We start from the raw sequence: 25,084 nt of genomic DNA on the forward strand, positions 1-25,084 counted from the left end.
TTTTTTTTGGTTACTCAATCACACTCATTTGTGTTTAAGGAGATTTAATCCACAATAAACCTACCAAAAATCTTGACTATAAACCTATTTTCTTATTATTTCTATTGTGTAAGCAAGAATAAATCAAGAATATTTTTTTCTCAAGATTCAGATTTCAGGCCAAAGAAATTTAATTTCTTTTTTATGATATTAAAATACGAATATCTTGACAAAAAAAATATCAATATATAAGCTTAGTAACCCAATTTATTTGAGCATTTTTTGGATTTTAGAGGCATATGGGGATCAAACACCGTTAGGAAAGCATGACATACAGTCGGGTCACCAATATTAGCAGGTTAATTGTATTAGAATAATATTGGAGACTAATTTAGTTATACTCATTTACTGTCTTTAAGGTGTAATTATTTGGTTTCAATTGCTTTCAATTATATTTCCCTCTTTAGATGATATCCAGGGATTTGGTGTAATTACCCTGATGTAGGACAAGCTGTACATTGTGTATATAAATCAGCCTTTGAGCATCAATATGAATAACACATTCTGCCTCATCCTATTTCTTTATGGCATCAGAGCTAGGTCCTGAGAACCTGTCGATGACCAGTATGGGAGGGAAAAAGGATGATGACAACAAGATAAATGACAATTCCAACAAAGATGAAAGTGGGTATCAATTGAAGAAACAAATCTCTCCCTACGATCTGTATTCAAATGATAACCCAGGAAATATCATAACCCAGGTACAATTGAAGGGTAAAAATTATGATGAATGGGCTCGTGCAGTCCAAGGCTCTTTGAGGGCAAGACGAAAATTTCGATTCGTAGACGGATCGATTGAAAAACCTGATGATGTTGCTCCTGAAATTGATGATTGGTGGACGGTCAATTCCATGATTGTTTCATGGATTCTCAATACAATTGAACCGAAACTTCGATCGACAATCACATACAGGGAGAATGCGAAAGAATTGTGGGATGATATTGAATAGAGGTTTTCTATTTCAAATGGACCTCGCATCCAACAATTAAAGTCTGAATTGGCGAAATGCAAGCAGAATGGAGACTCGATTGTGACCTATTTTGGACGGCTTAAGAAGTTGTGGGATGAACTGAATGATCTCGACAAAATACCCATTTGCACATGCAATGGGTGTAAGTGCGGCATGTCTGCAGCGCTGAACAAGAAGAGAGAAGAGGAGAAGCTTCACTAGTTTTTGATGGGCCTTGATGATTCTCAGTTCAGGACTGTGCGGTCTAATGTCTTGAGTCTAGACCCGCTGCCGAATCTGAACAGGGTATACCAGATGGTGGTGCAAGAGGAGAGAGTTGGCATGATGATGCGAGGTAAGGAAGAACATGGAGATCCAATCGCCTTTGCTGTAAAGTCTGGAAGAACATCAGGATGGGAAAAGAAATCTCATACAGGGACCCAGAGACCATGCTCACATTGTAAACATCTTGGGCATGATGTCGACACATGTTTTCTAGTGGTGGGTTATCCATATTGGTGGGGAGATAGACCACGATATGAAGGTCGTGAGGTTAGACGCGGAAAGCAGATACATCAGTCATTTAGTGGTGCAGGAAAAGGAAGAGGCAATAATGCAAAGGTGAATATGGCACAAGTTGTTGATGACATTAAAGACAGTAAATGAGTATCAACTAAATTAGTCTCCAATATTATTCTAATAACTCACATAGATGTATTTTATGGGAAAAAAGGGTGGGAAGTGTATGATATTGAAACTGAAGAGTATTTTGTATCTCGGAATGTGAAGTTTATGGAAGATGTGTTCCCTATTTCTAGCAAAGAAAAGATAAGTGAAACACACATAGATGAATGGGGTTGGCCGGTTGATCAAAATGATGAATGTGAGGAAGGGAATGAGACAAGAAATTTCGTGACTACAAATGATTTGGGGGCTGCAGGTGCGAATTTGAGAAATGATGTTGAGCGCATTCAAAGTAATGAGGAAGTACATACTCTAGAGCAGCAAATTGAGACAACAGAAGACGTAGACGAAAGTGAAAGATTGGAGTGTCAGCAAAGTGTTGAAATAGAAGAACTTCTTGGTCGGGGACACAGACTCAAGAAGCGATCTACACGTCTGAACAATCATGTCACACACACTGCTACTGTAAGCCACTCAGCCGGTTCACTGCTTCATTCTAAATCCTTAGGTACATGTTATCCTATTGCACACTTTGTTAATTGTGACAAATTTTCTGTACATCATCGTGCTTTCTTGGCAGCAATTACTGCAGGGCATGAGCCAAATTCTTTTGTCGAGGCTGTTAAGGATGAGAAATGGCGAAATGCCATGAAGGAAGAAATTCAAGCTTTGGAGGAAAATGGTACATGGACAACTGAAGATTTACCACCGGGAAAGAAAGCTATAGGATGCAAATGGATCTATAAGATCAAATATAATTCAGATGGGTCCATTGAGCGGCACAAAGTAAGATTGGTGATTCAACGTGTTATACCCTGTTTTTGGACCTAAAAATATTGGGCCCAATTTCATTTCAAACTTTGTCAGTTATCAAATTTCAACTGCACAGTTCAAATTGTCTCTGCCTCGCAGTATTTTCAATCACAATTTTACCTATGTTTTTCTTGCATAAAACCTTTCGAAATGTCTTTACTTGTCTTGTAGGTCATTCAAAAGTGTCTCTGAATCATTACATTGCTTTTTTCTACAGTTTATTTCAAAATTTGCAAAAAGTCGTACAGAAGGGTATTTTGGTCATTTCCTGCAGTGGGACCCATTTTCATCCTTGTGACTGTCTCTGAGTCTTTTCAGATTGATTTTTAACATTTCATCAGTAAACCTTGTTAAATTCATTTCAAACTTGCATCTGAGTCAGTGTCAAGTCAGTTTGAATCTGTTTAGGTCATTTTTAGCCCTAGGGGCATTTTGGTCATTTCACACAAAATTTCGGCATAGAGAGGTTACTTTGAAGTACCTCATTTAAGCCATTGATTCGTTTTAGTCCGTTTTGTCAATTTTATTTTTTGTTTCGCTTTACGTTTGGTCAAATTACGTTTTTTATTCAATTTTATTTTTAATTGCATTTTGGTCCCTCAATTGAGGTCCCAAAATTGCATTTTTTGTCCAAACAGTTTTTAATTTCATTTCAGTCCTTACTTTCATTTTCCAGTCCTTTTTTATTATTTTTTTTGCAGAAAAGGTCCCAGGGGCATTTTTGTCCAGAATTTTCGCACACTTCAGTCTCAGTCCAGATGGCATTTTCTCATTGGCCCACAAATACACATGGCAGGCTATAAATAGATGTGTCAGATCCAAATAAAAAAATCAGAATCAGTCACATCACAAAAACAGAAATTTCTTTCTCTCTCCAAAATCAGTTAGATCCAAAACAGAAAATCACCAAAAAATTCTCCAAGAACACCAAGAACAAATCATCACAAAATCAACAAATCCGAACCGGAATCATTCAAAACCACCGCGAATCATCACACCAACACCAAATCCGTACCGGATTTTCGAGCAAAAGCGGCACCACCGGAGCAAATCCGCGCGCGCGCGGCGGAGAGAAGAGGAGGCTCGGATTTTTTTTTCTCCGTTTCACGACGACGGTAACACTTTTTTCCCTCGTTTTCGCGCATATACACATGTGAAAAGTTTGTTACGAATCAAGATTTGTAGATCTAGGCTTGTACGTTCGGATTTTTGAAATTTTGAGGCCGGATTCGGACTCTAGAGCGAAAAGGATATCTAGAACCGTAAGCTTTTTTTTACAAAAAGAGTGAAAAAATTCCGAAAGTTCAAACGTAGATCTACGACGAATCTCTCACCCCTTTTTAAAACTAGCACCGGATTTGAGTAGAGGAGGAGGAGACGAAGCTTTTGGTATAAAAATTTAAAAAAAAAAAGAAAAAAAATTCCGACGCGGTGGCGCCGCCGCCGGAAACCGGCCGGCCACCGCGCCGGAAAAGCTCCGGCCGCCACCTCCACATCAGCTCCGACCGGCTGTTTTTAGAGAGAAGTGAGAGCTTCTCTCTCTAAGTTTAACTTAGAGAGAGAAGAGGAAAGAAATTGTGAGATTTTTGTGAGAGAAATCCTTTTTATACTCCCTCCGATCCCAAGCGCGCGCGTGCGTGCTCTTGTTGTGTTCCCTCGCTCTGTGAACCATCAGATCTGGATTGTTCCAAGATCTGATGGCTGCTGTGTGTTTGATTTTGAATCCTGTGCATGACTTTTTGTGTGAAATATGGTATATCTTCTGTTTGAACCGTTAGATCTTTGATCTAACGGTCACTGTGCTTCCTGCATTTTACACTATCTTTTGTGCCTTTTTCTGGACCCTTTGATCTTTGATCAAGTGGCTGTGATGTGATCTTGAGGGCTAGATCTGGACCTCTGGATTCATCCAACGGTCCAGATTAAATCCTGCTGAGTTTTTTTTTAACTGCTTTTTAATTGCGTTTTAAATACCTTTTTTACACTTTCTTGGTGTTTTATGCTTCTAAAAAATTTTCTAAAAATATTTCCCTATCATTTTAATTTTTCCTCTAAGTATTAGAATTTATTTGCTTATTTTTGCATTTATTTCCTTTACTTCGTTCTTTAATTTTTGCTCATTAAAATTCCATATATGTTCTTGATGCATTTTTACATATTGTGATTGATAAATTCTCATGTTTTTACCCCTTTTTATTGCATATTCATTTGGTGCATTTTTCATCATTTCCATTATATTTTTCCTTGTTTCACTAACATTTTGTTCCTTATGTGACTTCACTCATAGCATTTCACTATCTCCTCCACTTTCTTTAGCTTAGCATTTATTTTTGCAAATTTTAATTCATTCGGTGATGTAATTTGTTATCATTGGTTTGTAGCTTAGCAAAGAGGCCATAGAATGTATTTAGGCAATTTTTGTAATATGGACTATGGACACTATGGCGCACCGGCACGCACACACTCACCCTAGATGTATGCCTAGGATTGCATGTGTAGATGTATGGCTAGGATTGCATGGTTAGATGAATGCTTAGGTTTAAACACTTAGAGAAAATCCAATTTTTTCCAAAAAATATGCAAACAAATTCACTTCAAATATTTTTCATAAAAAATGGAGTCAAAACTCCAACAATTTTTCCCTTTTATTTTCTTAATCAAATTCTCAAATAAACCTAATCATTAAGACTTTTTTGCAAAATCACTAAACAAACCCTCACTTTTTCATACTCTAATGCTCATGAAGCCTCTCAATCCCCTTCTTCAAAATCATTTTCAAAATTTAAAATCAAACAATTAAAAACAAAAAAACAACAAGTCTTTTTAGCAAGAACTACGCCGGTTTTGATCCCGTAAAACGGTACGTAGGCAAGGGACTTTAACCCCTCCAAGCCGAAATAAAAATCAAATTCTACTTCTTCTCACCCCCATTCTTCACTAATCACACCTTCTTTTTTACAAGTAGGCAATAAAAATAAAGCGTAGAAATCAACTTAGGAGAACGGTTCTTATGGAATACCATAATCGCTCCGGGTGCCTAACACCTTCCCGTAGCGAAAACGACCCCCGAATTCGGAAAATCAAGGGTTTTTCTCCTTTTACCCTTCCCAAGAAAAAAGAGAGATATCAACGGTCAAAAGGTTCAAGTCCAATTAATGGCTTGGCACCCAAAAACCATGATAACAGAAATGGCGACTTCACTGGGGAAACTTTTTAGCGGGTCGCGCCTAGTTTTCCTTAGTTTATATTTACGCTTTGTTTTATTGCTTACATATGTGAATACTTGTTTATTTTCATTTGACGTGTGGGGTGAGAATATCAAAAGTCCTATACCCGGGCTGAGTGAACTTATGTTTAGGTAGAGATATAATCGACAATTCGATCCGGGGGTTGCCTCGTGTATTGGATTATGCGATCAATCTCACATAGCTGAGGCATTTTGAAGGTGATATTGTCGGCGTGTGTTGTCATGCTTAGGCACTTCACTTTCAATTGTTCGACGAAGCTATGAACCGTAGTTACCAAACCCATCCTAGCCTTTTTAGGACGTAGTGCGGTGGCTAAATTGAGTGTTGTCTCAAACTTTAGTCGTCACGCGATACTACACTCAAACTAGACCTTCTCACAAATAATCATGGAACGGGTGTCGTCCTGTACTACCATGATATATGTGAGAGAGGTTGCAGTTTGGGAACTGTGTTAGAACCTTGGTTACTACTATCCAAAGCCTTAGTTCACCGGACGCCGTGTCCATCCGTGGCCCTGTTACTTTGAATCTCAACCCACCTTGTTCTTTGTAACTAAACAAAACAACCATGCATACATGCATTCATGCATAAGTTTTTTTTTACGCATACATCGAAGATTTTTTTAGACAGATCGAAACATTGTAAGACACCGCAGGTGTGAACTTGTATTCATAAGTTTACCATTGTAAAACCTTATTTTGCTTGTTTAACAGTGTTTACAATGTTTCGAATTTGTTTAAAAAGTCCTTCGATGACATTAAAAAGAGTCGTTTTTGCATTTGCATCTGCATATCATGCATCATATGCATCATACATCGGTCACAAAGGCTTCCAATTGCTCACTACTTCCTGGTTCCTCTGCCACAGTTTGAAAAGTGGCTCGTGCTCAGAAGGTCTACGAACCTGATAGAATCGATCGAACCAGAGAATACAGAAGAAAGAAAAAGGCTATGGAAGAAGAGAACGCTCAGCTCCGTACCGAGTTAGCCACTCTAAGGGAGGAATTGGCTAAAGCTAATGATGTCATGACTGCTCTGCTAGCCGCTCAAGAACAATCAGCTACGGCTATCCCTATAGCCACAGCTGCACCGGTGACTACAAGCGTGCTCCCAACCACATCTGCAGACGCTCGCTTTGCTATGACAGCTGGGTTTCCGTATGGGCTTCCACCGTTCTTCACTCCCAGTACTGCAGCTGGCGTTTCTGGTACTGTCAATAATGGCCAGATTCCTGGGAAGAACCATGTCTCTGTCAATACCACCTTGCCTCAGACAACGGCCACTCTGGATCGATTGAGCTATCGGGGAACTCCCTTGGGAATGAGCACCTTTCTGGTTAAAGCCTTCGACGGATCCCGTAAGAACATTCTTGGGGAGATAGATCTGCCAATAACTATCTGTCCCGAAACCTTTCTGATCACGTTCCAGGTCATGGACATCAATGCTGCTCAGCTACCTCCGTCGTACACGTATGCGCAATACTCTCAGCATCCCTTCTTTCCACCATTATATCATCAGTATCCTTTGCCATCGGGTCAACCTCAGGTACCCGTTAATGTCGTCGTCCAGCGAATGCAACAACAGCCTCCAGCTCAACAACGACAGCAGCAACAGGCTAGACCTACCTTTCCTCTGATACCAATGTTATATGCTGAATTACTCCCGACTCTACTTCTCAAAGGGCACTGCACAACCAGACAGGGCAAGCCTCCACCTGATCCATCGCCTCCCAAGTTCCGTTCGGACCTCAAGTGTGATTTCCATCAAGGTGCTATGGGTCATGATGTCGAAGGATGCTACGCGTTGAGGTACATTGTAAAAAAACTCATAGACCAAGGAAAATTGACCTTTGAGAATAACGTCCCTCATGTCGTCGACAATCCTCTTCCGAATCACGCTGCTGTAAACATGATTGAGGTATATGAGAAAGCTCCCAGATCGGACGTTTGTAACGTTGCAACTCCTCTGGTGCCACTACACATCGAGTTATGCCGAGCCTCTCTGTTTGACCATGATCATGCCAGTTGCCCAGAATGCTTCCATAATCCTTGGGGTTGCTACGTTGTTCAGAATGACATCCAGAAACTGATGAACGACAATTATCTGACTGTCAATGACATCCAAGAAGGACAAGCTGCTGGCTGGGGCAAGTTAATACAACTCCTTGAGAATAAGCATAAAGAGGGTCTCGGATATTCCCCAACTTCAGGAGTCTCCACATGAATCTTCTACAGTGCTGAGTTTATCAATGCAATTACTGAAGAGGCGACTGGATGTAGTCCTAGGCCTATGTTTGTTATACCAGGAGGCATTGCGAGAAATTGGGATGCCATCATCATTCCTTCAATCATGCATGTTTCCGAGTAATGTGTCTTGTTGCTTAAGTGTTTTGTTTTTCAAAAATAACAATCCTCTCGCTCTGCCCGAAGCGACGGTGATATTTTCTGTAAGGGCATGTTTGTTTCGGCATCGCCGTTATTAATAAAAATTGTCGTTTCTTTCACGACTTTTATTTTTTTTAGTTCTTTTTTTTTTTTTTTTTTGGAAATAATGGTAATACCAGAAAAAACCAAAACATCTTTATTTTTCTTATCAATTTCAAAGAACTGCATAAAAAGAAAAAAAAACCATTTTCTAAAATCATTCAACCATTCTATGCAGTTTGAACCATAATAAACCCGTTGAACACAGTAATCCTACAGTTCCTCCAAATTTTGAATTCCCTGTGTATGAAGCCGAAGATGAAGAGGATGGTGATATACCATATGAGATCACTCGACTGCTTGAGCAAGAATCAGCCTATTGTATGGAATGATGAATGCCAAGAAGCTTTTGATAGCATCAAGAATTACCTGCTGGAACCACCTATCCTTGTCCCACCCGTGGAAGGAAGGCCTTTGATTATGTATTTGGCAGTATTCGATGAATCCATGGGATGTGTACTTGGTCAACAAGATGAAACTGGAAAGAAAGAGCATGCTATCTACTATCTAAGCAAGAAGTTCACCGACTGTGAAACTCGGTATACAATGCTTGAGAAGACTTGTTGTGCTCTAGCTTGGGCCGCTAAACGCCTGCGTCATTATTTGGTGAATCATACAACTTGGTTGATATCCAGAATGGATCCAATAAAGTATATCTTTGAGAAAGCTGCTGTTACTGGGAAGATTGCACGCTGGCAGATGCTGTTGTCTGAATATGATATTGTGTTCAAAACTCAAAAGGCAATCAAAGGTAGCATTCTTGCCGATCACCTTGCTTACCAACCTCTTGATGATTACCAACCAATTGAATTCGATTTCCCCGATGAAGAGATCATGTATTTGAAATCCAAAGACTGCGAAGAACCGTTGATTGATGAAGGTCCAGATCCCAATAGCAAGTGGGGTTTAATATTTGATGGTGCTGTCAATGCTTATGGTAAAGGAATTGGGGCAGTCATTGTATCCCCGCAGGGGCATCACATTCCTTTTACCGCCCGAATTTTGTTCGAATGTACCAACAATATGGCTGAGTATGAAGCATGTATCTTTGGGATCGAGGAAGCAATTGACATGACAATCAAACACCTCGACATCTATGGAGATTCTGCGCTCGTCATCAATCAGATAAAGGGTGAATGGGAGACCCACCATGCTAAGTTGATTCCTTATCGTGATTATGCGAGACGTTTGCTGACATATTTTACAAAGGTTGAGTTGCACCATATTCCTCGTGATGAGAACCAAATGGCTGATGCTCTTGCTACTCTATCTTCCATGTTTCGAGTAAACCATTGGAATGATGTGCCAATAATCAAAGTGCAACGCCTTGAAAGACCTGCACATGTGTTTGCTATTGGGGATGTGATCGATCAGGCTGGTGAAAATGTGGTTGACTATAGACCCTGGTACTATGACATCAAACAGTTCTTGCTGAGTCGTGAGTATCCGCCGGGTGCTTCCAAACAGGATAGGAAGACCCTGAGAAGATTGGCCGGTAGATTCCTGTTAGATGGAGATATTCTGTACAAGAGGAACTATGACATGGTATTGTTAAGATGTGTTGATGAACATGAAGCAGAGCAATTAATGCATGATGTACATGACGGTACCTTCGGGACCCATGCTACAGGGCATACTATGTCAAGAAAGTTGCTACGGGCAGGTTACTACTGGATGGCCATGGAGCATGATTGCTACCAGCACGCCAGAAAATGCCACAAATGTCAAATCTATGCTGATAAGATTCATGTGCCTCCGCACGCTCTCAATGTTATGTCATCCCCATGGCCGTTCTCAATGTGGGGCATCGATATGATTGGAAGGATTGAACCGAAGGCTTCGAATGGTCATCGTTTCATCTTAGTGGCAATTGACTACTTCACCAAGTGGGTTGAAGCAGCATCTTATACCAATGTGACCAAGCAAGTGGTAGCTAAGTTCATCAAGAATAACATCATCTGTCGATATGGTGTTCCCAGCAAGATTATTACCGACAATGGTACCAACCTGAACAACAATGTGGTGCAAGCTCTTTGTGAAGAATTCAAAATTGAGCATCATAACTCTTCTCCCTATAGACCTCAGATGAATGGTGCAGTTGAGGCCGCCAACAAGAATATCAAGAGAATTGTCCAGAAGATGGTAACCACTTACAAGGACTGGCATGAGATGTTACCCTATGCTCTGCATGGCTACCGTACTACTGTGCGCAGTTCAACCGGGGCAACCCCTTTCTCTCTTGTATATGGTATGGAAGCAGTTCTTCCTTTGGAAGTGGAGATCCCATCTCTCCGTGTGATCATGGAAGCAAAGTTATCCGAGGCTGAATGGTGCCAAAGCCGGTATGATCAGTTGAATTTGATTGAGGAAAAACGTATGGATGCCATGGCTCGTGGACAGTCATATCAAACAAGAATGAAGACTGCTTTTGACAAGAAAGTCCATCCTCGAGAATTCAAGGTAGGGGAACTTGTATTGAAAAGGAGGATAAGCCAGCAACCCGACCCAAGGGGCAAGTGGACGCCTAACTATGAAGGTCCTTATGTTGTCAAGAAGGCCTTCTCCGGTGGTGCTTTAATCCTTACACACATGGATGGTGTAGAACTTCCAAATCCAGTGAATGCCGATATAGTCAAGAAATACTTTGCCTAGAAATATGAAAAGAACAGCGTGGTAGGTCGAAAACCCGAAAGGGCGGCCTAGGCAAAAATACGCTTCCCGGTGGATCGAAAACCCGAAAGGGCGGTCCAGGCAAAAATAAGGGACAAAAAAAAAACAAATGTGAAAAGCTCGCTGAGATTGTATGCAACTCAGGCAAGAATGAGCGTCTCGATGAGCCGAAAACCCGGAAGGGCGGTTCATGCAAAAATGAGATTGAAACAAAAGGCAAGTAACTATATCTGGCCAACCACCGTCCCCCTTGGGGCATCTGCAGCTGTTAATGACCATCTTCATCTGAAGCTTCTGTACTTGTGAATTCAAAGTTTCTAAGAACTGTAGTGGTTACTGTGTTCAATGTACCACCAACCAATAAAATTACCATTTTCCAAGCTTTGTTAATCCGTGGAGTCATGCCTTTGGCTGACCACCACTCTTATACATCAATTTGAGCCTTTGCTTTTGTTTGAAAACTCTATTTTCTTCTACTTTCAAAGTTATATACAAAAATATTTTCTTTCTATTTTGATAATGACAATGCTTGAAACAAACATTTTGAAAATTGAAAACTTTTTGTCTATTTTGAAAAGCAAACCTGAGCAACAGGGTACATTCAAATGAACATGCATGAGCGAGTGTGTGTTGGTGTCTATTTCAACATATGTTACAAGCAGGTTCTCCTCCAGGATAGTCTGTGGTCAATGGCAAGAATGAAAAAACAGAATGAAAATGCATGAAAATGAATAGGCTCGCTAAGTTGAAAACCCGAAAGGGCGGCTTAGGCAAAAATGAGCACCCCGCTGGATTGACAACCCGAAAGGGCAGTTCAGGCAAAAATGGGGCATTAAAAAGAATTTATTTCCCCGGTGGATCGAAAACCCGAAAGGGCGATCCAAGCAAAAATGGGATGCAAAAAATGATTGAAAATTGAGAAAATAACATGCAAAAAGCATTGACCACAGATGTGACGTCTACGATACATCCGGCATTATTCCCAGTAGAGTCTTCCGAGATTCTATCCCCAGCAAGTTGCATAGCTACATGCCCTCAGCCATGGTTCCGACACGTCTCCCAACGACGTCATCACCAAAGAGGATTTCCAAGAATGTGTAACATAGCACGAGCCACTACGTGCCCAATACTCTGATGTCTTGTCTTCCCCGTGAAGTCGTGCCTACAAAATGCCAACAGTCATGCATTACAAGCATTCATACATGCATAATCATGCATATTACGTGCCCATGCATTTAATGAAACTGTTATATCATCCGTGCATATTGCATTTCCAATGTCAACATCAGTCTCAATTCGATACTCATGTCAGGTTCTCTGTCAAAACCTTGTGAGCCAATAATATCGGTCAATTTCTGCCTTTCAATTCAAATCAATGTCAAGTCAATCTCAATCTATATTTGGTCAAATAAAAACCAATCCCCAGTGAATATGTTTCTGATTGGTCAAGTGGCTAGTTCAAGTCCAAGAACAGCTTGTACCTATCAATTTGCTTATATTATCGGTCGAGTGCCCAGCTCAATCCAAGAGCAGCTTGTACCTGTCAATATGTTTCCGTTTGGTCAAGTGGCTAGCTCAATCCAAGAGCAGCTTGTACCTGTCTATCTGTTTCTGTCCGGTGGAGTAACTAGTTCGCATCCAAGAACAAGCTCACACCTGTTTATTTGCCTTTGCTTTCGGTCGAGTGACCAGTTCGAATCCAAGAACAACTCGTACCTATCTACTTTTCCATGACCCTGGTCGAGTTACCAGTTCGAATCCAAGAACAGCTCGTACCTGTCTATGTGTCTATGATTTTGGGTCAAGTGGCTAGTTCAAGTCCAAGAACAGCTTGTACCCGTCTATCTGTTTCTGTTCGCTCAAGTGGCTAGCTCGATCCAAGAGCAGCTTGCGCCTGTCTATTTTGTATTTGTCTCCGGTGGAGTAACCAGTTCGCATCCAAGAACAAGCTCGCACCTGTCTATTTGCCTTGCTTTCAGTCGAGTAACCAGTTCGAATCCTTAAGAACAACTCGTACCTGCCAATTTTACATGTTTTCAGTCGAGTCACCAGTTCGAATTCGTAAGAACAACTCGTACTTGCCAATTTTCTCTTTTTCCCAGTCGGGTCACCAGTTCGAATCCATAAGAACAACTCGCACTTTCCAATATCCCCAAGTGAGTTACCAGTTCGAATCCATAAGAACAACTCATGTTTGTCCAGTAACCTCTATCCCCTATGAAGTGACCAGTTCGAATCCATAAGAACAACTCGCAGTTGTCTGTTTGTTTCATCCCCGGTCAAGTGGCTAGTTTGAATCCAAGAACAGCTTGTACCTGTCCAACTTGTTTCTAGTTTCCCGTTACTCTGCTATTCACTATCTTTGTCAATGTCTACCAATCTCGCAATGGATACGACATATTTTGTTAATTCCAATCCCCATGAGGTCTTGCATTCATAATCCAAATGATGCATGGCATGCATATTATTTGAAAATGGGTAGGCGTATTTTTACGTCCAAACACAGTGCAAATGCTAATATTTAAGTATCTTCGTCCTGTCAAGCCAAAGACTCCGTCTCTTGACTCTCCAGACAAAGAAACTTAAATAGGGGCAGCTGTTATACCCTGTTTTTGGACCTAAAAATATTGGGCCCAATTTCATTTCAAACTTTGTCAGTTATCAAATTTCAACTGCACAGTTCAAATTGTCTCTGCCTCGCAGTATTTTCAATCACAATTTTACCTATGTTTTTCTTGCATAAAACCTTTCGAAATGTCTTTACTTGTCTTGTAGGTCATTCAAAAGTGTCTCTGAATCATTACATTGCTTTTTTCTACAGTTTATTTCAAAATTTGCAAAAAGTCGTACAGAAGGGTATTTTGGTCATTTCCTGCAGTGGGACCCATTTTCATCCTTGTGACTGTCTCTGAGTCTTTTCAGATTGATTTTTAACATTTCATCAGTAAACCTTGTTAAATTCATTTCAAACTTGCATCTGAGTCAGTGTCAAGTCAGTTTGAATCTGTTTAGGTCATTTTTAGCCCTAGGGGCATTTTGGTCATTTCACACAAAATTTCGGCATAGAGAGGTTACTTTGAAGTACCTCATTTAAGCCATTGATTCGTTTTAGTCCGTTTTGTCAATTTTATTTTTTGTTTCGCTTTACGTTTGGTCAAATTACGTTTTTTATTCAATTTTATTTTTAATTGCATTTTGGTCCCTCAATTGAGGTCCCAAAATTGCATTTTTTGTCCAAACAGTTTTTAATTTCATTTCAGTCCTTACTTTCATTTTCCAGTCCTTTTTTATTATTTTTTTTGCAGAAAAGGTCCCAGGGGCATTTTTGTCCAGAATTTTCGCACACTTCAGTCTCAGTCCAGATGGCATTTTCTCATTGGCCCACAAATACACATGGCAGGCTATAAATAGATGTGTCAGATCCAAATAAAAAAATCAGAATCAGTCACATCACAAAAACAGAAATTTCTTTCTCTCTCCAAAATCAGTTAGATCCAAAACAGAAAATCACCAAAAAATTCTCCAAGAACACCAAGAACAAATCATCACAAAATCAACAAATCCGAACCGGAATCATTCAAAACCACCGCGAATCATCACACCAACACCAAATCCGTACCGGATTTTCGAGCAAAAGCGGCACCACCGGAGCAAATCCGCGCGCGCGCGGCGGAGAGAAGAGGAGGCTCGGATTTTTTTTTCTCCGTTTCACGACGACGGTAACACTTTTTTCCCTCGTTTTCGCGCATATACACATGTGAAAAGTTTGTTACGAATCAAGATTTGTAGATCTAGGCTTGTACGTTCGGATTTTTGAAATTTTGAGGCCGGATTCGGACTCTAGAGCGAAAAGGATATCTAGAACCGTAAGCTTTTTTTTACAAAAAGAGTGAAAAAATTCCGAAAGTTCAAACGTAGATCTACGACGAATCTCTCACCCCTTTTTAAAACTAGCACCGGATTTGAGTAGAGGAGGAGGAGACGAAGCTTTTGGTATAAAAATTTTAAAAAAAAAAAGAAAAAAAATTCCGACGCGGTGGCGCCGCCGCCGGAAACCGGCCGGCCGCCACCTCCACATCAGCTCCGACCGGCTGTTTTTAGAGAGAAGTGAGAGCTTCTCTCTCTAAGTTTAACTTAGAGAGAGAAGAGGAAAGAAATTGTGAGATTTTTGTGAGAGAAATCCTTTTTATACTCCCTCCGATCCCACGCGCGCGCGTGCGTGCTCTTGTTGTGTTCCCTCGCTCTGTGAACCATCAGATCTGGATTGTTCCAAGATCTGATGGCTGCTGTGTGTTTGATTTTGAATCCTGTGCATGACTTTTTGTGTGAAATATGGTATATCTTCTGTTTGAACCGTTAGATCTTTGATCTAACGGTCACTGTGCTTCCTGCATTTTACACTATCTTTTGTGCCTTTTTCTGGACCCTTTGATCTTTGATCAAGTGGCTGTGATGTGATCTTGAGGGCTAGATCTGGACCTCTGGATTCATCCAACGGTCCAGATTAAATCCTGCTGAGTTTTTTTTTAACTGCTTTTTAATTGCGTTTTAAATACCTTTTTTACACTTTCTTGGTGTTTTATGCTTCTAAAAAATTTTCTAAAAATATTTCCCTATCATTTTAATTTTTCCTCTAAGTATTAGAATTTATTTGCTTATTTTTGCATTTATTTCCTTTACTTCGTTCTTTAATTTTTGCTCATTAAAATTCCATATATGTTCTTGATGCATTTTTACATATTGTGATTGATAAATTCTCATGTTTTTACCCCTTTTTATTGCATATTCATTTGGTGCATTTTTCATCATTTCCATTATATTTTTCCTTGTTTCACTAACATTTTGTTCCTTATGTGACTTCACTCATAGCATTTCACTATCTCCTCCACTTTCTTTAGCTTAGCATTTATTTTTGCAAATTTTAATTCATTCGGTGATGTAATTTGTTATCATTGGTTTGTAGCTTAGCAAAGAGGTCATAGAATGTATTTAGGCAATTTTTGTAATATGGACTATGGACACTATGGCGCACCGGCACGCACACACTCACCCTAGATGTATGCCTAGGATTGCATGTGTAGATGTATGGCTAGGATTGCATGGTTAGATGAATGCTTAGGTTTAAACACTTAGAGAAAATCCAATTTTTTCCAAAAAATATGCAAACAAATTCACTTCAAATATTTTTCATAAAAAATGGAGTCAAAACTCCAACAATTTTTCCCTTTTATTTTCTTAATCAAATTCTCAAATAAACCTAATCATTAAGACTTTTTTGCAAAATCACTAAACAAACCCTCACTTTTTCATACTCTAATGCTCATGAAGCCTCTCAATCCCCTTCTTCAAAATCATTTTCAAAATTTAAAATCAAACAATTAAAAACAAAAAAACAACAAGTCTTTTTAGCAAGAACTACGCCGGTTTTGATCCCGTAAAACGGTACGTAGGCAAGGGACTTTAACCCCTCCAAGCCGAAATAAAAATCAAATTCTACTTCTTCTCACCCCCATTCTTCACTAATCACACCTTCTTTTTTACAAGTAGGCAATAAAAATAAAGCGTAGAAATCAACTTAGGAGAACGGTTCTTATGGAATACCATAATCGCTCCGGGTGCCTAACACCTTCCCGTAGCGAAAACGACCCCCGAATTCGGAAAATCAAGGGTTTTTCTCCTTTTACCCTTCCCAAGAAAAAAGAGAGATATCAACGGTCAAAAGGTTCAAGTCCAATTAATGGCTTGGCACCCAAAAACCATGATAACACAACGCAACAGACAAGTTGAAGGAGTTGACTATAATGAGACATTTGCTCCCACAACAAAGATGGTGACAGTTCGAACATTTTTAGCCATTGCGGCAGCCAAGAACTTCCAACTACATCAAATGGATGTCCGCAATGCGTTCTTGCACGGGGAGTTGGAGGAAGAAGTGTATATGAAGTTTCCGTCTGGCTTTGAGAAACAATCACCCGGTAAGGTGTTTCGTCTGCGAAAATCATTGTATGGTTTGAAACAGGCCCCTAGATGTTGGTTTGCTAAATTGTCGGATGCCTTGAAAACTTATGGCTTCGAACAGTCCTATTCTGATTATTCTCTTTTCATGCTGCGTCGCTGTAACACTGAGATATATGTCTTGGTTTATGTTGATGATATAATTATATCAGGAAATCATAGTGATGCTATACATAAATTTAAAGATTATTTGGGCAACTGTTTTCACATGAAAGACCTTGGAAAGTTGAAATATTTCCTTGGTATTGAAGTTGCACGGAATGACACTGGTATTTTTCTCTCGCAACGCAAATATGCATTGGATCTGATATCTGATTGTGGACTTCTTGGAGCAAAGCCTGCGAGCATTCCTATTGAACAAAACCATCAGTTGGCCCTTGTTGAAGGGGCGGACCTCAAAGATCCAACTGGATATAGGAGTCTCATTGGACGACTTATCTGTTTGACTGTTACTCACCCGGAGTTGTCGTATTGTGTTCACATCCTCGCTCAATTTATGCAGAATCCAAAGATTAAGCATTGGAATGCAGCTCTTAGGGTTGTCCGTTACTTAAAAGGTAATCCCCGACAAGGGATTCTGCTAAGAACTGATTGTGATTTATGCTTGTATGCCTACTGTGACGCGGACTGGGCAGGATGTCCTCTCAGTAGACAGTCTTTGACAGCTTATTTTGTGATGTTGGGCAGTTCTCCCATCTCTTGGAAGACTAAGAAGCAAACTATAGTGTCTAAATCTTCGGCTGAAGCTGAGTACCGCTCCATGGCTGCAGCTACTTGCGAGCTCAAGTGGTTGAAAGGATTGTTGAGCTCTCTTGGTGTTGAGCATGCTGATTCTATGAGTCTTTACTGTGACAGCCAATCTGCCCTCCATATTGCCAATAATCCGGTACTCCATGGACGTACAAAACATATTGAGGTTGATTGTCATTGTGTGCGAGATGAAATTGTCAAGGGTAACATCCAACCTCTGTATGTTCATACTTCCAAACAACTTGCAGATATCCTAACAAAGGCTCTAGGAAAACGTCGATTTGATTCTTTGCTGTCCAAGTTGGGCGTTCTTCATCTCCACTCTCCAACTTGAGGGGGGGTATTAGAATAATATTGGAGACTAATTTAGTTGATACTCATTTACTGTCTTTAAGGTGTAATTATTTGGTTTCAATTGCTTTCAATTATATTTCCCTCTTTAGATGATATCCAGGGATTTGGTGTAATTACCCTGATGTAGGACAAGCTGTACATTGTGTATATAAATCAGCCTTTGAGCATCAATATGAATAACACATTCTGCCTCATCCTATTTCTTTAAATTGTCTTTTACTTTTCTACAATCTACTCTATTAACTCAAGAAGTTTCCATTTTTAGGTTGACTTACATTTTATATAATGGCTATCAATTTCCACTTTAATAATGGCTAAAATATAAAATATTATTAAAGCATGTGTTATCATGCAAGCTTCCAAAGAATACAATTGTCAAAATTGTTAAGGTTACAAGTCAAGAATTTTGAGATTGATGAATCTAAAAGAGCAATTCAGTCTAGATCAATATTTTTTTAACGACAAAATTTATTTAAAACATGATCCCTGCTCAAAATGAACAGAGATTGATAAATCAGAGACAATAAAAGCGCCATATATAAGCGGAACACCTAAAATAAACACCAAAAACGACACGAATTACACACATCACCCATAAGCACCTATGAACCCCAAAACCACCAAAACCAATTTCACCTCCTAAAACAAACTCCATCGCAGACATCCCCTAAAAAACAAAATTAATAAGCATCCATCGCCGCTACTCACTCCACAAAACACCCCTCTAAATCAAACATCCTCTTCACCTCACCATGATTAAGCCACACCCAAAAAGTCCTATTCCAACACTCCTTCGGCTTCCACCGCCTCTCAACCCTTGGTCCACCGAAGAAAAACACCATAATAGACCAAATTGAACTTGAATTAAAGAACTACATTGTCACTTATTCTAATCATTCTAGTCTAAGAATTTCTATTCCATTTGTTATCATCCTTCGTCATATTTCTATTCCGTGGCTAACGAAGCTTCAAGTTCATATGGGTTGGTAATGGTGGTAAAAAATCATTGACCTCCGACGAGAAGGTAAAATTGTTCTTTGCTGAGACATATCTCAATACGTAGGCTGAATCATTTTCTATGACACATCATTTAGTATTGGAAGATATGTAAAAGACCAATTTAGAGAACAAGAAGAAGTTTGAAGAACCATGGTTTAAACTAGAGAAAATTATTTTCTGCTTAGAATTTCTTTCATCTCTTGTAATCAAGTAATGAATCAATATTAATGAAGAAACATTGAAGATTGACTTTAACTTAGGATTTATTTTTTGTTTATTGTCCATGTATTTATTTCTTCACTTGAAGTGGTTATTCTTTTCTGTTTCTACATTCAATTGCTACTTCATATTAGTATTAGCGTATTTCAGTTGGTATATGTTAGTGATAGTCAATTGGTATCTCTTGAGATCACCTAGTTTAATACAGCTTTATAGTGTCTCCACATGTGTTTATCTAAATATATAATCACAAGTATTTTTGTTAGATGATATAATCTCGAGTTTTCTTTTACTAAAATTCGATCAAACATAACCAAGTTGTTTGGACTTCAGTGGCAAGGAGTTCCTTTTAAGGACGTATCTTGGAAATAATAGGTTCGATTCCCAGGAGAAACAACGCTTGACCAGTGCGCATACCTCTACGCACGAGCCGGATTAGTAGCCCACCTTTAATGGGTCGGAAACCGATGCGAATGCGAAAAAAAAAAAAAAAAAGGATCAAACATATATTATAGACTTATTTACGCTCTAAAATGGCTAGGTATATATATAAATCAATCGCACCAATCAATATCACACAATCATAATATTTATTTATTATAATCTGGTGTCACAAAGCACACAAACACACACACAGTTGCCAAGTAGGAGAGTACATATTACTATAGAAAACAAACAGCTTGGTAACTAGGACCACTTATTCAGTACATATACATTTCATAACTCTCATTTCATAGTTTAGAAATGAGTGTTATCTTCTTTTGGAGGGTGGTGAGGATGTGGTTTGGGTAAGTTGGTAGGAAGTATAGGATGAGGTTTAGAACCTTGATGAGGAAATTCTTGAGTAGACGGTGGATGTTTTGGATGATGATGACGAGGAACTTCTTGAGTAGACGGTGGATGGTTTGGATGATGATGAGGTTGAGAAGCAAAGCCTTGAGGGATGAGAATAAGAGATGCAAGGAAAAACACAAGCAAGTATGAGGAAAAAGAAGTCATCTTAATCTTAATTAGTGTGATTTTAGTATTGGTGCATAAAACATAAGAAATAATATAATGTTTTATACTAGTTAGATTAGAGACATTGGTGAGTGGGAGGTGCAATTATTGATCAAATACGTCAGGCTATTGCCATATGCTTACGGATTAACCTACACGTCACAAAGCATATCAAATTAACTTTTTAAAAGCCTAATTTATCGGAATTATTGATTCTGGATTAGGATTAAAAAATCTGCAATTTTTTAATTAGGTTTTTCTTGTGGAGGTAGATGTGTGTCTGTTAACCTGCATATATTATATATAGAGGTTGAAGTTTAAATTTAGAACATCCCATTTATTTATTTTGTAAAAAGTAATATTTCTATAAAAGTGTAAATAACAAATAAATACATTTTTGAAATAAACGAGAAAGAAGAAACTTAACAAGAACAAATAATGTTATTTTATAAAAATTTCTATGAGTATTAGTCAAAGTGAGATATGTTTAATTAGTGTTTTTCTTATGTTGGGCTAGGTTTGGTTAGTAGAATAAAAACTGCAAATCAAAACAAATCATGTTGTTGAGTAAGAAAATGATATGAATACATCCGAATCAAAGTGTTGTTTTTAAAATTACAGTGAGTAAGAAACTAAGCTATGATAGTGTTGTTTTTAAAATGCACTACAGTGAGTTGAAGAAAGTGCGAGTGTGTGTTTCTGTTGCAAAAACATAAAAGTATTTGTATATTTATTATTTTATTTATTTTGATAGCAGAGAAATATTTATTCACAATGAGACCCATCAGTACATAAAATAAAAACCCCGCTCAAACCAAAGTACTCGAAAATTAAATTGTTGTTGTTGGCTATCAGGTATGTTTCATCGAGTTAGAATCCTCTTCATTTAGTGTACTCTTCAATCTCCATTTATTCTATTTAGATTATCCACAATGGAGCACTTTATTTGGGTGTTTAAACGGACTCCGGCTGTACACGTCATTTGTTTTATAATTAATACTAAATAAGCAATCAATCTCTCCAATCCAGCACCACAAAATAATTACTAATTGGGTCCCTGCAAAACACTATATAATTTAATTTTAACAATAATTTATATATTCATTCATAATTATATAATTTAAAAATATTGAAGTAATTTAATTATAAATAATAAAAAAGTTAAAACTTGAAAAAACAATATAAAATAAATGATGGTAAATTATTTGTTGTTTTGTTAAAATCCAATCATTGTATGCTTGTTTTTTTTTTTTTTTTTCCATTCAAATCGGTAAATTATTTTTGTTTTAAAAAAAGTTTTTGTTCAAAATTTAACGTTGATCGATTAAATATTACTCTTACAACTTATAATTTACTTTTCAATATTGAAATAATACAACAATTGAATTGAGAAAAAAAATATAATTAATTGTATATGTGGGACCCATGAGTAATAAGAGAGAGTGCCTATAAAAGCATTTATCTTTATAAGTGACGTATTAATTTGTTTTACAATGGGGTGCTTATTTAGCGTGATGCTAGAAAAAGGACTCCTATTGTAGATGGTCTAAAAATTGTAGTCTTCACAATTAGAACACGTAAACAAAAGACTTTTTGACTTTAGAATACCGCTTTTAACTTTAAGTTTTTTTTTTTTTTTTTTTGTCAAGTAGCCTAGTGATTAGAGCTCACACAATTTAATTGTGAAGAAGTGGAGTGTTCGAGGTTCGAACCCCAGCTCCTGCATATAATATGCAATATCCCTACCAACTGAGCTAAGCTAAGTTTTTAAATTTAACTTTTAGATTAAACTAAAAAAATACATGTGATCACGCGTTGTTGGTTAAAATACTAGGAAATTTCACCCAAAAAAAATATTAAGGTAATGTAATCATTATAATATCACGAGTAATAATTTAATCATTGTCAAAAAAGAGTAAAGTATTTAAAAAAAGAATGAGGTAAAGTATGATTTTAGTCTCTGAAATTATTAACTTTTGCGTCATTGCCATAAAAAAAAATTGGCACTTCTGTTCTTACACAACTTTCTTGCATGCAATTTTAGTCATTACTAAAACAATTTTTTAAATTATTCTTAAACTTTTTAAAATCTTAAATGATTTTGTTCAAGTATGATTAGAATAATATAAAAAATATTTTCAAAAACTTAGATTTTTTAATATGGGATTAATAAAATATAAATTTATAATATAAAAAAAAAATCAATATAAGGTACTGAAAGTTTGGAATAATACAACGTGCTATGAAAGTTTTATAGGGAGATTAAAGTGCCATAATTTATTAGGACGAAAAAAAAAATCGGTAATTTTGTAGGGACCAAAAATTTAATAAACCAAAATATAAAACTTCAAGCGAAATTATTCAAATATATCATTTTCTTTCACTTTCTCAAAATAAAAACATTTTCTTTCACATTTACAAATAAAATATTAATAAATATATACTTCCATTTATATGTAAAAATATTATATTATTATAGAACTACTACGTCGTTCATTCTGGATAGCTTCGTGCCAGCTCATTTTGACAATATGTTTTATGTTGAGTATTCCTTCATGAGGGGATTGAGAAATGAAAATTGTAAATGTTCCATGCACATTATATCCGTAAATATGAAGTTAGGGTTTAATTGGAAAAAAGTGGGAAAGGATAAAATTCCTATGAGTTGAGGAAAGTAAATTAAGTTGTTACTAGGTCATGCATGTATCCGTAATTCTAGAAACGATATTGAGTAATAGTGCTTGCATGTTTCATTTTGAATTGTATTGACGAATTTTAAGTTTATTGTGTGTTTTGTTAATCATTCATGTGTTTCGTTAATTTATGGTTTAAGTTATGATTTGTGCATAAAAATCCCATATTCCCACCCTAACTTTCGATAGTACTGAACCCACTTAGGTTGATTTGGTGGATATGTTTTAGATCCTTAATGAATGAATGTGGGTTCGATGCCCAATGCCAATATAGACTCTTAATAAATCTTCGATGCCCTAAGCCTTTGGTTTCGATTACGGGGCACGTGCTTTCCATTTTTCACCATTTTGACTTTCAAACATTTGGTTTATTTAAAATGACCAGTTAATCGTAGGAAGACCTCAAACTAATTATTATTAATTTCACATGACCATTTAATTATTTGAAGATTTTTTTTTTTTTTGGTAGATCATTTGAAGATTTTTTAATAGTCTATATTTTGGATGAGAAAGGTAATAAATATATGGTCAATATCGCCATAATTCTTAACTTGGATGAATAGAGTTCCATCTTTAATATCTTAGTGCTAATCCTTTTTTTTTTAAGAAGCTAAATTATGCAACCTAAATTGGCATTGGAGAGAATCAAACATGAAACTTTTAGGAGGAGCACACTCTTAGTAATAATTTTTTTATTATCATTAGAACCAATAATTTACACTTAGAAGAGAAAAATGAGCTGGTGAACTCTTCGTTCGAAAAAAACATAAATGACATTGTTTGAAAATTCGTAAGTGTGATAATATTATGATATAAAATTGAAGTTATATGCGGTAGGTCTGTAAGTATAATATCATATTCTTAAATTAAAGGTCATGGTGATAAAGAAAAATACAACTATTGGAATCCAGGACAATAACTAAATAGTAACTATAAAATATTTTAGCAAAATATATATTCCATATTTCTTGTTGCTAGTGTAAGAACTCACTCTTTCATGCTTGGTGTAATTGTAATATCTTGAGTATGAAACTCATGCTATCATAGATGTAAATGAGTGTACAAGAAGTATTTATAGGAAATATGCAGATTACAGTTAGCCTAATTACAAGCTAAAACGAACGTGCTTAAGTAAGCTAACTAGTTAACTTGTATCTCAAGTAAACTAGGAGCCTTTACTTTATTATGACCTTCTTTCTCTAATATCCCCTCACAAGCTGGTGAATGGTAAATATCTAACATTCCAAGCTTGAATAAAAGAATGTTGAATGGTTGAGGAAGAAGAGGTTTAGTACAGAAGTCTGCAAGTTGGCCATATGAAGAGACAGGAAGAAGCTTCATGATGTCTGCTTGTAGCTTTTCTCTAACCAAGTGACAATCAATCTCAAGGTGCTTGGTTCTTTCATGAAATACTCGGTTGGCTGCAATGTGCAAAGCACTTTGGTTATCACAGTAAAGCACTTTGGCTGCAATACTGGGTTTCCTTAAGAAGATAAAGAAGACATTGAAATTCACAAGTAGCTTCGCCTAAAGCACGATATTCAACTTCTGAAGAAGATCTGGAGACAGTCAACTGTTTCTTAGTCCTCCAAGAGATCAGTGATGGGCCAAGAAAGAAGCATTGGCCTGAGATGGATCTTCTTGAATCCAAACAACCAGCCCAGTCTGCATCTGAGTATCCTGATAAATGTAAAGATGAATCTCTAGGGAACATCAAACCCTGCGCAGGACATTTCTTCAGGTACCTTAAGATTCTAGTGGCAGCAGTGAAATGTTGTTCAGTGGGAGAAGTGAGAAACTGGCTCAATTGTTGAGTAGCAAAAGTGATGTATGGCCTTGTATTAGTGAGATATATGAGCCTGCCAATCAATCTTCTATAGGAGGGCACATCATCATAAGGAGCACTAGAATCATTGTGTAGTTTGCATGATGGATCAGAAGGAACGGAGACTGGTTTGTAAGCAAGATAGCCAGTATGTGATAACTGCTAGAAAGTGTTAAATCCATGATGTATTTTAAGCACTTTTTGTTACTTGTTTCACAAGTTATTTGAGGAAAAGCCATGAAAAAGTAAGAAAATGCCTTATTAGGCTTTTTATATCTTACTTAACCCATTTGTGCAGAAAAGAAGTGATCAAGACTTGAACAAATGAAAGAAACACAAAAAGG

The 25,084-nt window shown here is 37.5% G+C and overlaps 1 protein-coding gene and 1 pseudogene across 1 annotated transcript; one reads left to right on the forward strand and one right to left on the reverse strand.

Annotated features, from left to right (window-relative positions):
- Window positions 1-563: 563 nt before the first annotated feature.
- Window positions 564-18,207, forward strand: LOC120579471 (uncharacterized; annotated as a pseudogene).
- Window positions 18,208-19,961: 1,754 nt separating this feature from the next.
- On the reverse strand, window positions 19,962-20,222 carry LOC11421141 (early nodulin-12A). The gene has a single exon (XM_003598532.3). The coding sequence runs from the start codon at window positions 20,220-20,222 to the stop codon at window positions 19,962-19,964; it is 261 nt and encodes an 86-aa protein (XP_003598580.1).
- Window positions 20,223-25,084: the final 4,862 nt, after the last annotated feature.

Source organism: Medicago truncatula, chromosome 3 (assembly GCF_003473485.1).
Source record: "Medicago truncatula cultivar Jemalong A17 chromosome 3, MtrunA17r5.0-ANR, whole genome shotgun sequence".
Classification (NCBI taxonomy): domain Eukaryota; kingdom Viridiplantae; phylum Streptophyta; class Magnoliopsida; order Fabales; family Fabaceae; genus Medicago; species Medicago truncatula.

Bases quoted from the DNA above. Each gene is read 5' to 3' on its own strand.
- LOC11421141 (XM_003598532.3), bottom strand. From the start codon at position 20,222: ATGACTTCTTTTTCCTCATACTTGCTTGTGTTTTTCCTTGCATCTCTT.